Source organism: Danio rerio, chromosome 12 (assembly GCF_049306965.1).
Source record: "Danio rerio strain Tuebingen ecotype United States chromosome 12, GRCz12tu, whole genome shotgun sequence".
Lineage (NCBI taxonomy): Eukaryota > Metazoa > Chordata > Actinopteri > Cypriniformes > Danionidae > Danio > Danio rerio.
The window spans coordinates 16,247,435-16,263,926 of record NC_133187.1 but is presented as its reverse complement, the minus strand read 5'-3'; the positions used below and the strand labels follow the sequence as shown (position 1 = coordinate 16,263,926).

Here is a 16,492-nt window from a genome sequence, read left to right as displayed (position 1 = left end):
CTGAAATCATTGCGTTTGGGAACAAAAATGAGGTTCTCAAGGTGAATGTGTACCTTGGGTCTAAGGGTCAAACAACAAAAAATAAGATCAAGAATCTTGGTGTGACTGTAGTCAGATATGAGTTTCAATAGTCACTTCAAAGCAGTTAGTAAATAAGCATACTATTATCTCAAAAGCACTGCAAGAATTAGATGCTTTGTTTTCCAGTGAAGACTTAGAGAAACGTGTTCATGCTTTTTTCAGCAGCAGGGTTGATTACTGTAACGGCCTCCTCACTGGCCTTCCCAAAAAGACAGTCAGACAGTTGCAGCTCATCCAGAACACTGCAGTCAGGACTTTGACCAGAACCAGAACATCACACCTGTCCTCAGATCCTTACACTGGCTCCCAGTTACATTTAGAATTGATTTTAAAGTATTACTACTTGTCTATAAATCACTAAATGGCCTAGGAGCTTAATACATTACAGGTATGCTGACTGAATACAAACCTAATACATCACTCAGATCTTTAAGTTCATATAAAATAGAAATTCCAAGAGTTCAGTCAAAGCAGGGCTTTAAGCTACTATGCCCCTCACTGCTGGAATCAGCTTTAAGAAAAGATCAGACGTGCTCCAACATTAGGTATATTCAAATCCAGACAGAAAACATCTGTCACATCTGTTTAGCTGTGCCTTTACTGAATGAGCACTGTGCTATGTCTGACAGATCACACTAATATAGTTTTTTTTTTTTTGGACAACTGATTATTCCCAGAATATCAAAATTAACTGCAGGCGGTAGATCTTTTTCATATCTGGCATCTAAACTCTGTAACAGCCAGGCTGTATCCTGAGCAGATGCTGTGGCTGGATGGAGGAGTGCAGAGCATGGAACTGATTCCTGTCCTTGTCCCAGTGACAATGGAGTCTCTGCACTGATCCTGTGGGCCAGCCTGTACACCAGCTAGTGACCCTCTCACCATGTCCAGGGTTTTTCAGCCTCCGGCACCTAGATAGCAGATCTGCAAAGGATGTTTGGTCAGAAGAGAAATGGTTGTCCCCAGCTGAGCCTGGTTTCTCTCAAGGTTTTTTCCCCCTTCACTTTCATAAATTGGTGAAGAGATACAGTTGTGTATCTCACTCTCCGCCATTTTTTACTGGTAGAGGGAAAATACATGTTGGTCAGGATGGACAGCTTGGCAATGGTGGTGTATATCAACCACATGGTATACGTTCTCGCCGCATGTCTCAGCTCACTTACCGTTTGCTCTTTTAGAGTTATACGTGGCTGAAATCGCTGTGTCATTCAAATCCCCAGCGAGCTCAACCGTGTAGTCGATGTGCTCTCATGGCAGCTTACACACCCGGGAGAATGGAGGTTTGCTTCTCCCGAGACCACCCATTGCCAGTGGTCTTACTCCCTGACCGAGGCTCCCATTTCCCCAGTTCCATTTACACATTTCCCTCAGTGAACCTACTCACACAGACACTGTGCAAGGTCAGGGAGGACGAGGAGCAGATCCTGTTTGTTGCGTCTATCTTGCCCAACCAGAGCAGGATGTCAGAGCTTTCTCTCCTCTCAGTCCCTCCATGGCAGATCCCTTTGAGAAAAGACTTTCTTTCTCAGGGACAGGGCACCATCTGGCACCCGCGTCCAGATCTCTGGAACCTTGTGTGGTCGATAGACAGGGCATGGTGGACTTAGGTGACCTACAGGTTTTTGTGGTTAACACAATGACTCAGACTAGTGCCCCCTCTAGGAGACATGCCTATGCTTCAGAGTTGAAGTTCAGTTTAGTTTCAAGTTAGTGTGAATTAGATTTCAATGCTGAAAGTTCAAACTTTGAAGAGCAAATCCATCGATGTACAGCTCTACAAGTCCCAATCCAAGCAAGTCAGTGGCAACAGTGGCGAGAAAAAAAAAAAAAAAAAAACTTTACAAAGTGAAGGAAAAAACCTTGATTTAAACCAGGCTCTGTTGAAATCCCTGTTGAAATCAGGCTCTCCATATTTCTTCTGGCCCAACTTCCTGTGTAAATCTGCAGTCTAGGCACCGGAGGTTGGAGAAGCTGGACCTCCATTGAGGAGAACAGCAGGTGTGAGTTGGCCACCGGCGGGTTCCCAGGCAGGCCCACAGTATCAATGCGGGGACTCGTTTTTCACTGTGGTCTTTCAGGAATCAATCTCATGCACTCCATTCCTCCATGACCACCACAGCCTCAGCTCAGGATACGGCCTGGTCTAGGATTACAGAAATCAGCTGAAGACAGCTCTACTGGTCGCATTGGCATCGATCAAGAGGGTCGGGGATCTGGAGGCATTTTCAATCAGTGATTCGTGCCTAGAATAGGCGTCGGCCTACTCTCTCTCGATATCCTAAGACCTGAGTTAGTGATCCTGCAAGGGCTGCCCACGGAGGAGGCAGACCCAACTCTTTCTTTGCTGTGTTATATTTGCGCTCTGCGATTTTATGTAAACCACACTCAGGAATTTTAGATAAGCAGCACTTTGTTTGTAATGGCGGTCGGCAGAAGGTAAGTGCTGTATTAAAACAGAGGTTGGCCCACTGGATAGTGGACGCCATCTTCCTCACTAATCAGTGCCAGGACGAGCCACATTCCCTAGGGGTGAGAGCACATTTGACTAGGAATGTCGCCTCCTCTTAGGTGTTAGCACACAGCGCCTCTCTAACAGACAGAGCTGCAGGCTAGGAAACACCTAATACATTTATGAGATTTTATCATTTTTAAGTGGAATCAATTTCCTCACGCATGCTGGTTAACTCCAGTGAATGAGGAAACTCAGTTTGGTGTTAAAATGCACCTCCTAGTGACCAACTCCAGGATTATCCAATCACAATGCTGGATTTAAAAGGTGACATCCTTCAATCCCGCCTTCCAGAGAAACTATTAAAGACATTCTCTTAAACAAAGAAAAGTTCTGTTAAGAGAATTGTGTGCAGAAGCGTGTGTGGTAAAAAGTGTGTCCTAAAAGGTGGTCGAAGAGTGGTCAAAGTGTGGTTCATGGTGGTTTGCGGGGTTCTGTCCTAGACATCAGAACTTTTGCTGCGTGTTCCAGCAAGGATTTGGTAATTGGATTCACAGTGTTTTTTCCAAGGCGACTGAAACCATAGCATAAAGACCACCACCTCCAAAAATCTGCGTGTCCCAGATTTCCAGGAACTCTACCTTCAAAGAAAAGCCATCGGCGTGTTCCCGACATCGAACCACCAACTCCAGAAATCTCTAATTTCTGCGTGTTCCAGAAATATACTCCCAGATAACAAACTCCTCATATGCCCAGTTTAAAATAAGTTATTTATCTGTTATTTCTACATTATTTGGTGCCCCCACGTGAGGCTAAAATATCAATATTAATATCAATACCTAAATATTGACTTTAATATTTAATAAATCCAACTATCACTACATTATTTGGTGCCCCAGTGTGAGGCTAAAATATCATTATTAATATCAAATACCTAAATATTGATTTTAATATTTGATAAATCCAATTATCACTACATTATTTGGTGCCCCATGTGAGGCCTGGCTTAGATTGAAATTGAGCCTTCTGTTTTGTCTACACAATGTTTATGCACTAATAAAACTGCAATAGAGGTAACTTTAGCAGGAAACTATTTCAGTCATCAAATTTAGACAGTAACCAGTTGCAAAGGCAAAAGTGGTTCCCTCTAAACCGGACTTGATTGTTGTCCCTGCTCAAATACTTGGTACTATTTATGAATAAGGTGTTCATGAAGTGATAAAACTTTGTGATTTGCCATTGAGTCCTGAACCAACTTTATTATGGCAGAGATTTTCTGATTTCAAAATCGGTAAAGTGTAGTCTTGTAATTCCGAATTATAACTGAATTGCTACTTGCATGTATGACAAAGGTTTGGTTCACCTTTGGAGTCTATTTAAATTCAGAGTGTCTTTGTGAAACCGGTCAGGCAACGTTAACACCTCTGACCATTCAGTGATAAGTGCTAAATTAATCAAGCCCCATTCAGTGTGACACCCATTGTCTTAGTTGTAGACTAGCCGACACTTATGTGTTAAGCATTCAACAGTTTACCTTAGATGGGGGGTGCATTTATTTTATATAGAAAACACAAGTTTATATATTAAATAATTATGGCTGATATAACAGTTGAAGCAGTGAGTCAAGCTGTAAAAGCTGCTCTAGTTTTGAAGCTTCTTTTTAGCCTAGCACAAAATTTACCTGTACAACCAAATCAGGATATTTCCCTCCCCCAAGATCAGAACAAAGTTTTGTATTTGAAGTTTGAGGAGCTCAAAAACGAACTGGCTGATTTGCGAAGGGATAATTTGAAGCTAAAAGCTGAGATATGTAGATTGTCTTCAGAGACAAAAAGCCTACATGCTATAACTGAGAGTCAGGAAGAACAGCTTGAAGGTGTGAAAACTGACATGGCCACTCTGCAAACAGAGCTTGTCCAGACCCAAACTGACTTTTCAGTACAAACAGAGTTAAATTCTCTGAGGTCTAGAGAAACTAGGACCAAAGCTGAAGTAAGATCAGCATTGCTTGACATTTCTGAGCTGAGAGAGACGCAAGAAATAGACAAGGAAGATAGTATAAGAGAAATGGATTGGATTGTGGACAAGATTAGTGAATTTGAGGGAGCCAGACATTTTTCCCCCAAGCACCCTGAATCACAGACTGAGCACCCCCGTTCCTTTGATTCAGCAGGTAGGGAACCCCTGTTGTGTAACTTTGAAAAAAGAAAGCGTTATTAGGGTAGTGATAATGCAGAGCCCGTAGTGGTCTAAGCCCAAGTGCTGACCCATTTAGTAACTATGAAGTTGCATCCAACTCTCATAATATTGTCCTATCTCAACCTAAGTCTCCAAGTATGCCACCTCCCAGCGATCATTTGTCATTACTTAAAGAACTGGCATGTGACATTAAAGTGTTTAATCCTGAAACACCAGGAAACAGCATTGAGCTGTACCTTAAAGATGTCAATTTTGCCTTGTCATACCTCCCTGACATTACTATGACAGATAAACTCTTCCTTTTGAGGAAGACAACAACACAAGTTGTCCATAGTTTTATTGAAAGTCAGAGTCCAGCAATCTCTGAGATTTCAATGAATTGTGCAAAGCCCTTGCAGCAGAATTTACTCTGCATAAAAACCCCTATACCTCGCGTCTGTCAGCTTTTCAAATCGAGAAAGGCCGCCATGAGTCAGCCCTGCTTAGCTTCAGTGAGTAACCGGTCTTGGGCTGCAGGGTGACATTTTGCTGCGTGTTCCAGCAAAGATTTGGTAATTGGATTCACAGTGCTTTTTCCAAGGCGTCTGAAACCATAGCATAAAGACCACCACCTCCAGAAATCTGCGTGTCCCAGATTTCCAGGAATACAGATTTTTACGCACAAGGATAAAGACGTCGGCGTGGCCCCGACATGAGAACACCACCTCCAGAAATCTCCAATTTCTGCGTGTTCCAGAAGATACAGATTTCTACGCTCAAGGATAAAGACGTCGGCGTGTTCCCGACATCGAATCACCACTTCCAGAAATCTCCAGTCTGCGTGTTCCAGAAACTACAGATTTCTTCCACTCAAAGCTCAGGAGAGCCAAGTCTGCTCGTTTCATGCTTCAAGATCTGCAGGAAGATCCAACTTCTTCCATCTACACATTTATTACAATTGTGTCTTCCTTGTGTTGATAATACAGAAAAAGGCTCTACAAGTCAATCGCATTATCCCTCAGATTTGCATTCTGAAGGATAATTATCCTCCAGATAATAAATTCCTCATATGTATAATTTAATTAACAATATTTTATTGTTAGTTATTTTGACAGCGGAAAGCTGTCTGGTGCCCCGTTTAAAACGAGTTATTTATCTGTTATTTCTACATTAATTGGTGCCCCCACGTGAGGCATAAATAATCAATATTAATATCAAATACCTAAATATTGATTTTAATATTTGATAAATCCAATTATCACTACATTATTTGGTGCCCCCGTGTGAGGCTAAAATATCATTATTAATATCAAATACCTAAATATTGATTTTAATATTTGATAAATCCAATTATCACCACAGCTGACAAGTTTGGATGTAGATTACACAGTTTTTTAACCAGTTTACACTCAGCCTTAGGTAGAAAACAGATTTTACTTTGAGTGTGTGTGTTCTATTCCAGCGGTTCCCAACAGGGGGGTCCCAGCCTGCAAGGAGGCCTCACCGATCTCTGTGGCCGGTTTCGTCATATTTGTACATTTGTTTTTAGTTGTGGACAGTTAGGAGAACGATCATGTAGCCTTCGTTCATTTTATACCCTTGGCTGACCAAACAAATTGATAAATTTGTTACTCGTCCTCCACAAAAAACGACTAATGCTAATGACAAGCATACTAGACCCAAGTGAGGAAGCTCGAAACATCTCGGGTCACTGTACTAGCAATACTGGTAAAACTAAATGCAGGAAATACCAAAATAGTTACCTGAACTATGGTTTTATTCTATTTTTTTTAAGCAAAGTGTTTCTGACAAAGCCCCAGTGTATTACCTGCGCCAAATTCTTGCTAACGAATGCATGAGGCCATCCAAATTATTAAGACATTTGCAGATGACTCATCCTCAATACCGTGACAAGCCCAGAGTATTTTTTGAGCTCAAGGTAAAATAATTGACATACAACTAAAATTAAATGAGGGTCGTCACAGCTACTGACAAGAAACGTTTAAAAACTTGGCAACTAATTGTCAACTAATACAGGGCCATTTTAAAGGCCAAAGCCTTAAATTTTTTTTGTTACAAATGGCCTACTAATGTTTTGCCTTTATACTTTACATTATAAAAAGGCCATTATTTGTGCATAAAATATCTAGATTTAGTAATAAACATACTATTTGATTGAAAACAACATTTTTTGTAATACTTACTGCAAAACTATATGAGCGATAATAACATTAAATGTTGAAGAGGGCCTTACAATAATTTCCATGGGAAAAGGGGGTCTCAGGCAAAAAAAGGTTGCAAACCACTGTTCTATTCGATTGTGGATCCTTTCACAGGTCTAGGCTCAGCTCTGAAGAGTCTGGTGGCTGTGGCTATTTGTATGCTTAAAATATTGAGGTATTATATACGCACGCATCGACGTGAAAATCTAAGTCTATCTGTTAAAAAACCCTTATGTATGACGCAGTTAATGATGCTATCTAAGAGTATAATTGTTGATATTTTTGAGATTGTAAGCAGAACAGACTATAAACTTATTTGCAAGTGTTAACCTTTAGTAAACTTTCTTTTTAATTGAATCTCTGACTCATTTTTGGGTTCAAACTGTAAAATATCCCTACAATTTTATGGAATAATAAGTAAGCATATAAAACTGGTTTCTGGAGATTTTTTTTAAACTTACCTAAGCTATTTACCTACTATGTAGACATCAGAGAACAATTTAATTTATTGAACCAATGTAGTATATGGCACCATTAAGCTATAAATTAGTAGGTGGTGAGCAATATCCTTTTGTGGCTGTTTGAATCCATTTGACCACAAAAGTGTTAACGGTAGAAAACCATATAAATTAATGCATATAAATTAATGCAAAAAATTATAAACCCTGTTTACACCTCATCCATTAGTGATCAGTTTGATGAACATACACCTTAATATCTGATATAAACAAGCCATGAAGACACTGAAGTCCAGCCTGAGTAATTTCACAGTCATGTTTTTTCCCCTTAATATACTGTCACTTCTCAAACATTCACTATTCATATAAAAATATGAGTCATCTGTAAATACTCTTTTCATATATACCGAAGTTCTTCAGTGTCCATCAGCTGGCTGTGGTTGCGTCCCTCATCCAGCTCTTTGGCCACGGCTTCACGCTTTGTCTCAATGCTCTCTAGTTCCTGGATCAGAGATTCCTCTTCTTGTTTCAACTGCTGCAATGCATTCAGTAGACTGGCCTCCTCTTCTTCTGGAAGCTGAGACAGCAGCTCTAAACAGCTCCTGACAATTCACAGGCAATTAAACAACCCAATGGTGTAAAATGTGTACATAAATTATCTCTTTACCAGTTTACCAGTCTTTACCTCTTTAATTAATCTTACCAGGCAAATAACATCACATCACTCACAGAAAATAAAATAAAAATAGTTTGTTACAGTAATTGATGTTATTGTGTGTTACTGACTTGTAATTCTGGCACTCGTTCTCAGTGATGTTGAGTTGTGTGTCCAAGTGGTCCAATAATGTGTCAGTGCACTCCTCACAAAGTGGGTGATCAATATCTGTCTGACCAGACATGATGTCGAACAGATTGCTTGTCACCTACAGGAAAAACGCACACATGAAACCTCTGCTGTGATCCACCGATCCACTGAATAAATAACGCTTATAATTAGAAACTAGTTTATTATTAATAAATTTGTATATAAATGTTACAATGGTATATATGTTTCATTATAACTAATAATACAAATTACAATAAACTAAATACACTTTCAATTTTAATAGCTTTACTAGACATTGGTCACTAATATAGATCTAATGGTGTAATATCTAAAGATTCTTGTCTAGTATTATACAGTCCTGGCCCTGTGTTGTATTTAGTCCCATTAAGACAGCAATTATTTCTCATGGGGACATATGTAAAATAAAAATTTCTATAGCTCCTCCTAGTAGATAAATTTGGAGTGGACATCTGAATGTGTGATCCTATGCACCTGGAACTGTCTCATAAAAGTCCAAATGCTGACAGTAAAATTGCAATATTTGTCTTTTTACTTTGTCTTTTATTTTTCTCTATATTTATCTTTATTTAGTTGTTTTAGTTAAATTTAGCTATTTTTTATGAAAAATGGTGCTTTATTATGGAGCCTTCTTGTTGACAGCTTAGCTCACAACAAATGTCTTCTGACTGCAACTGTCTTTAATGTCTTTTTATTATTTTAATAATCTTTGGTCTGTCTGGAGGTGATGATTGGTTTGATATTTGCCATTCACACTGTTTATTAATATTATTCTTGTATTAATATTAACAATTCTGTCTATTACACTAACAACCATTCACAAACTTGCCATAAACAAACCATGTAAAAGCAAAAAAAAAAAAAAAAAAAAAAAAAAACACCTAGCGCTAGCATATATTGTATGAAAAGTAAGGAACCAAGAATTGAGCCTTGTGGTACCCCACAGTGTACTTTTGGTCTGTATGATTCTTTCATGACCTTTTGGTTAGACCAGTGGTTCTCAAACTGTGGTACGCGGGCTTCCTCCTAGTGGTACGCGGAGGAATCGCCAAATAATGAAATAAACAATTAACACTTTTAATCCTTTGATTGATTTGGATTAAATCTAGATTGGCTGTTTTGTGAAGCGTACAATCACAGCTCTGTGCTTAGAATATTTATTTTAGTGCTTTGTGTCATAAGCTGCTAACAATCAGTTTCCGAAGTTTAAGAATTGATTCTGAAGCGTGATTTGACTGACATGAAAAGTGGCCAATCACAGTCGACCTTGTCTAGTTTTGCGTAAAACGTAAGGGCGGGACAAAGGCTTTCTCTGTTGCAGAGACAGAAAAACAAACAAACTTAAAAACAAATGTTTTGTTGGAATAATGCTTCTCGGATGTTTTTACTATAGAGATGTCTAGCAGAGTAATTAAACCGCGGACATATTTCCAGCCTAACGTTATTTGATGATCTACACACACGTTTCGCTCTCCGACAGCCAGTCGACTCGCCTCTGACCTGTCACTCCTCTAAATACATTCTGAATGGCGGCGCGGGAATGAAGGTATTGCGCAATTACTCATATTTGCAAATGTGGCAAGTGCTTTATTTTAACGAGAGCTCATTATTGTACGCAAATCGCTAAAACAGATATGTGAGCTCTTAAATGGGCTTTTTTTTTCAAGTTAACTGCAAGTCCTCTCATGATCGCGTGTGTGCTCAGATTGAATACAAGTAAAATGAAGTCATTTGTTTTATTTTTTTTACTGACAGTGTACTTGTGTTTTTTGTAAAGTTTGTATTTTAGTTAGATCAAGTAAGATCAAGTGTAAAATAAAATCTACATGTGATGTACAGCTATTTAAGAAACAAATTTGCCATATTGTAAAGAAAAATAGTGTACAATATGTAAATAACAGGCTACATTTAAATCTTTTCATCATATAATTTAATTAAACCTTTCAAAGCTTGAAAATATTGTTTAAAAATAGGCAAAAAGTGTCTCTGTGGCCTTAAAGATTATGTTGTAGTTTTGCCAATGCTATTGAAAAAGATTAATTGTCATGAAAGGAAAAATCAACCATAATTCCTTTGTTTGTGCATATTCCTATACATGTAGCTTTGGGATTTAAGCAATTAAACCATTCAATCAGGTTTACACTTAAAAAAAAAGTGATTTCATATGAAATCTGATTTTTTTTTTCAAAAGTAACCAACTATTACTTTTTAAAAAAGTACTTTGTACTTTTACCTAATATTATTTTATTATTTTAGTTTATTTTAGCAGTGTAATAGTATTTTTACTCTTACAAAAAAGATTTCACAAGCATTTAGTGCAGGTTTATTATATTATTAATATAGGATTAATAAATATTAATATTAATGGTTTTTATTTGTATCAATTCCTATGCAATGTTTTATGGGTTGCTGAGAATATATTTCAGGTGTTCAATAAATGCCAGTCTTGAAAATAAAAAATAGGTGCTGGAAAAAGTGCTTAAAATTCCTTGATTTTCATTAGGCTGTGCCTGTATAAACCCGGTCATATGTACATTTAACATATATTTAAAGATTTGTCAGAAAATGTATGAATATGACATATAGCCAATATTTATGAGGTCCAAGCAACATTTTTAGCTTTTGATGAGTAGGCTACTATGAATACTTTAGATTTAAGTACAGCAGTTTTCTTTTTACTTTCTAAGAACAGTGCCATTTTTAATGAACATTTAAAAGCACATTTTAATTTAAACATTTTTTTTTACCTGCAAGCACAGTTAATGTTCAGACCATTTAAAATGTTTAAAGTGACTGACAATAATACATATTCTTAATAATAGGAATTAATTTGCCTCGTTTTTAAACTGTGCACAGCTGTAGCTGCTTAGTTAGGCCTACGATGCTATTTTTTAATACTAGACATTATGGTGGTACTTGGAGAGACAATTTTTTTCTAAGGTGGTACTTGGTGAAAAAAGTTTGAGAACCACTGGGTTAGACTATTGTAATATGTTACTAGGCATTTGCCTTGTTGGCATAATTAAAAAACTTTAGTTAATTAAAAATGCAGTTGCTGGAGTCTTTCTAGACCAGGTGTGCTTAATTCTTTTCCTGGAGATCTACCTTCCAGCAGATTTCAGTTGCTACCCATATCAAACACACCTGAACCAATTAATTAGGACTTGAACACCACGTGATAATTACAGGCAGGTGTGTTTGATATGGGTAGCAACTGAAATCTGCAGGAAGGTAGATCTCCAGGAACAGGATTGAGCACCCCTGTTCTAGACAATTGATAAACAATTGATTATTCCCAGAATATGAAAATCTACTGTAGGCGTTAGATCTTTCTCATTTCTCTAAACTCTGGAACAGCCATCCTAGTACAGTTCAAGAGGCAGACACCCTCTATCAGTTTAAAACTAGATTAAAGACACATCTATTTTCATTAGCATACACATAAAACACAAATGCTTTTGAAATCCAAATCCTCTAAAGGATTGTTATTTTGCATTATTTAGGGCAACCGAAGCCAAGAACACTTCCCATTCGAAATTATAATTTGAATGACATCTATTCTTATGTTAGTCTGTTTTTTAATATTCCCAAGGTTTCCATAATCTTAGACCAGGTCGTATCCTGAGCAGATGCTGTGGTGGTTATGGAGCAATAGAGAGCATAACAAGTATTCCTGAAAGACCACAGTAAAGACAAGTTTGTTTCTCTCCACTGTATACTCTAGGATAAACACAACACAAGACAGGCAGGTTTTAATTCAGAAGCCCAAGATAATGGTTTATTTACAGCTAAAAGAGTTAAGTGACAGAGAAGAGGGCAAATGGGGCTGGTGCTGCGTCCTCCGGTAAGTATATGATCGTTGAGATCTAGCATGTTCATGGATGCAGGGGTAGGTATTTAGCTATCTTAAGCATCCAGCATTTCAGGAGGTTGATATGATATACTTGTTTCTCTTGTCTTTTTCCTGGCTGACAGATGCAGTAGTTGACCAGCTCGACCCACTCGACGATCAGTCATGGTTCTTTTCAGGTGGCAAGGAACTCAGATGTGATGGTGGGAACTAACACCTGTACCTGAACGTCACAATAGAACTCTTAGGGATGGCCAGGCCAATCAAAGAGGGGTTGCTTGGCAAACTGGGCTGTGGTGAGGTGTTCATAAACCATTATCATGACTCTGTCAGCTTGACCAAACAACAGTTCAAAGACAATGAACCCAGTCGAGTCTGTTTGAGGGTGGTAAACAATTGTCTACAGCGATTTTATTTTCAGAAGGTAATAGAGGACTGCCATCAGCAAGGACATGAATGGCGTATCCTGGTCAGTCAGGATCTCAGTGGGGATGCCCATCCAGCTGCAGAGGAGAAACAGTTTCTTTGCAATTGCCTTTGATGTTGACTTTCCTAGGGGCACTGCCTCAAGTAAACTGGTGACATAATCCAATATTACAGGATGTGCTTGTGGCCACAGTCAGACTTGAGCAGTGGCCCCTATAGTTCCAAACCAATGCGATCAAAGGGCACCTCAATGACAGGCAAATGAATCACTTGTCCAACTGCTTGTTAACGCAAATTTCTAATCAGCCAGTCACATGGCAGCAACTCAGTGCATTTAGGCATGTAGACATGGTCAAGGCAATCTGCTGCAGTTTAAACTAAGCATCATAATGGGGAAGACAGGTAATTTAGGTGACTTTGAATGTGGCATGGTTGTTGGTGCCAGATGGGGTGGTCTGAATTTTTCAGAAACTGCTGATCTATTGGGATATTCACGCACAACAATCTTTAGAGTTTGGTCCGAAAATGAGAAAATATCCAGTGAGCGGCAGTTCTGTAGATGCAAATGCCTTGTTGAAGCTAGAGGTCAGAGGAGAATGGCCAGACTGGTTGGAGCTTATAGAAAGGCAACAGTAACCTAAATAACCACTCGTTAATACTGAGGTATGCAGAAGAGCATCCCTGAATGCAAACCACGTCAAACCTTGAGGTGGATGGGATACAGCAGCAAAAGACCACACAGGGTGCCACTCTTGACAGTTAAAAACAGGAAACTGAGGCTACAACTCGCACAGGCTTGCCAAAATTGGACAATAGAAGATTGGAAAAATTTGCCTAGTCTGATGAGTCTCAATATCTGCTGCAACATTCGGATAGTAGGGTCAGAGGCAGGGGTCTCCAATCTCGGTCTTGGAGACCCAGTGTCCCTGCAGGGTTTAGCTGCAACTTGCCTCAATACACCTGCCTAGGTGTTTCAAGTATACTAGAAAGGGCCTTAACCTTTGAATTTCTAAGTTTTGTAATTCTACAGAGAAGCAAGTCTCAGGAGGATTCCTATTCAGAACACTTTCTGCATTGCTGACATCAAATTCTCTGCACATCATGAGATGAAGGAAATCCCTTTCCCACAAAATTTCACTCAAATAGCTGTCGACTGAGACTGGTCATCAAAATGCAAGTAAAAGCAAATCAACTTTTCATTGCTTGCTGAAGCTAGTGTGAAGTAAGTTTAAGCAGTAAACATTACTCAGATTTTCTGCTTGGTGTTTTTTTTTCAGGTTACAATGCAAAGAACGATTGGGACGCTTAGTTTTTCATTCTCTCTTTAAAGAATTGTTTTGTGTGTGTATCTATGTGTTTTACGTAGAATAGTTTGCTGTGTCTGTAGCTTAATAAAGGTAATCCTTGTTGGTGCTTTATGTGTTTCTAAGTTACTACCTTACCTATATATTTTTGCAACCTTGCTCGCCAAATAGTGAAATAGTTTTTTATATTATTATTGTTGGCTATGTTATAATATAACATAAATTTACTAAAGATAAGGTTGTGCTGCTTACTTCTATTACGGTGGACAAATGCATGGCATAAATGTAAGTGTTAATTTTATTTCAAACTGTGAGCCATTTGTTTAAATCCCCGAAGTTTAAGGTTGAATAAACTAAAGAGCTTATTCTTACAGACCGGACATATTAGATGGTCCAGGCACTACATTAATGTTAAACTTTTAATTGACTTTTATTTAATTTTTTTGTACTTTAGAATATTGTAACAAATATGGCCGACCAGATACATAATTATTTTGCTTTTATTCAACAAATGAGCCAACTTTTGTCCAAGGAAGACTCGATGGTCAGTTGTAATCTGATTCCAAGGAATTTATGACCCAAAGGAATGTGCTCACAGCACAGCACAAAAGAAGTGAGCAGGACTTCTTTAAGCTCCTTGCTTAAGACTCATGTTTTAATTTAAACTTTACTATCTCTTTATGTGTAATCATGTGTTTTGCAACGTTTCCCTTGCTCCTGTATTAATAGTTGGGTTTTAATACTTCTGCATAAAATGTTTAACTCTACCAAAGCTAAACAAGTTTGTATACTGTTCATGTTTAGAGTTGTCTTAAAGCTAACTTGCTGTACTTATTGATCATTGACATTTTATCTTAATAAGAGTGCAACATATTACCAATTTAAGAGACTTGAACATTTCTGCCTCAGTTGGTATCAAATTTGCCTATGCAAATTCATCTGCCTCGAACAAAGAGTCATAAAGTCATGTCTCTGGGAAGTTTCTAATTGGTCAACTTTCCATGGACGGTGGATCCGAACCCGCCCTATAAAGCTTGTGACCAAAGCTACGCTTTTCTCTCTGCTCTTCAACCCTCTCTGAAACCAGCTCTTGAACCATGCTCTCTTAACCCGCAACTCTTTTCTCTGAAACCTCTTCAACTGCAACGACCTAAGAACAAGACCTAAGCAGAGAAACCTCCAAGAAAGCAGGCTGAGACCCAGACGGAAAGGTTTAATCGCACAGCTCGGACCTTCACATCTAATATGCTTTCTTTATTTTCCATCGAGAGTCTAGTTAAGTTTAGTGCGTCGTAAACCAGTAGTTCTCACGATTAGCCCCTCTGCTGCTTCAAACTTGAAACTACCAACTCCACCCCATTTTAAACCTTGCGAGGAGCAAGGACAACCAACCATCCACATGCTCAACCAAGGGAGCTTCTACACATCACACAGACAGATGCAAGTATCCACTTTTGTCTACATCTGAACTGGTGTGAACTAAATGCAAATCTAAAGAGACAATAGAAGGGTAAATTTGATTATGTTTGATTCACTTGGTTTGCTCTTACAAACTCTGAGGTTTTCCGATCATTACATTCTCTCAACCTCTAACTTTACCTTCTTTACTCTTCTCTACACTTGTATGAATGTGCGTTTGTGTTAGGTTTTAGCTTCTGTTAGATTAGTCAATAAAGTAAAATTTTGTCTAAAGAAAGGTGCCAGTGTATATTGTAGGAACTCATCGGCATTTTTCAGTGGTCAACACAAGTTGAATCTGAAATCTTGGGCATCTCCAATGGTCTCATTCATTGAACTAGCTTGAGGGCTTATACCATCAGGATAACAGAGCGCCAATTGATTTCAGGCCCCTCTGACTAGTACCTCTATGCAGATGTTCTGGTACCCTTCGGCTAACTAGCCAATGATTAATTAAATCAGTTAAATTAAAAACAATGGCCCTTAAAGGATCTTCAGCGGAAACCATTTCACGAGACTTTTAATTGACTCCTGGTCATGTGCTCGCCTTGGGCACATCCTGCTAGAAGCACAATTTCGTAGAGACAAAGAGATCTCTAGAAACATTAATGCATATGAACAAAAGCTAATCTCTTAATGTTAGAACTAAGGCAGATGTATCTTTGAATAATATGCCATAATGTTCCTCATATGCTGTTTATTCCAATCAACTAGGTTAATCAATGTGTTGTTTTAACCCTTATAACAGAGTAAAATAATCTGTATGTGTCAGAAATGTATGATGTCTGGTATTGAACGAAAGCTAGTGACATTTGCAATACGTTGGTGTAAATGAAAAACTAGTAGTACAAACAGTATTCATCTTGTAACGTTTGATGTAAGATAGTTTCAATCTTGCAAGAGTTCTACCACGTGAAATCTACATGCAGTCTGTTAATTAATGACCTTTCCTACGTCAGTACGGGGCGTGGCCCCGCCCTTCATGGCAGCTGCTCATTGGCAGACAGTGCCATGGGGACGAACCAGACCAGGTCACTTAAAAACACCCTGCAACAAAGAAACTTTGCTTTTTGCATCAGCTAGCTTGCGCATGCTTTTGCTCTCTGCCCCCTTTCGCCTGCCCGGACACCGCGCCGCCACGCGATTGGGTCACCACGAACTTCCATTCTGTGCCACGAACTTCTGCCTCTGTGTGTATGTGTGAATGTGTGTGTGCGTTTGT

General features: G+C 38.7%; 2 protein-coding genes across 2 annotated transcripts in view; both read right to left on the bottom strand.

Moving 5' to 3' along the window:
- becn1 (beclin 1, autophagy related) overlaps nucleotides 1-16,492 on the bottom strand; it is a gene marked incomplete at its 5' end in the record, with an annotated part of 119,963 nt that overhangs the window by 18,770 nt on the left and 84,701 nt on the right. Inside the window, 2 exon segments of the mRNA NM_200872.1 lie at nucleotides 7,796-7,990; nucleotides 8,175-8,311. Coding sequence (NP_957166.1) covers nucleotides 7,796-7,990; nucleotides 8,175-8,311 — 332 coding nt within the window.
- Nucleotides 1-16,492, bottom strand: part of med1 (mediator complex subunit 1) — a 700,564-nt gene that overhangs the window by 628,543 nt on the left and 55,529 nt on the right. The window lies entirely within an intron of this gene.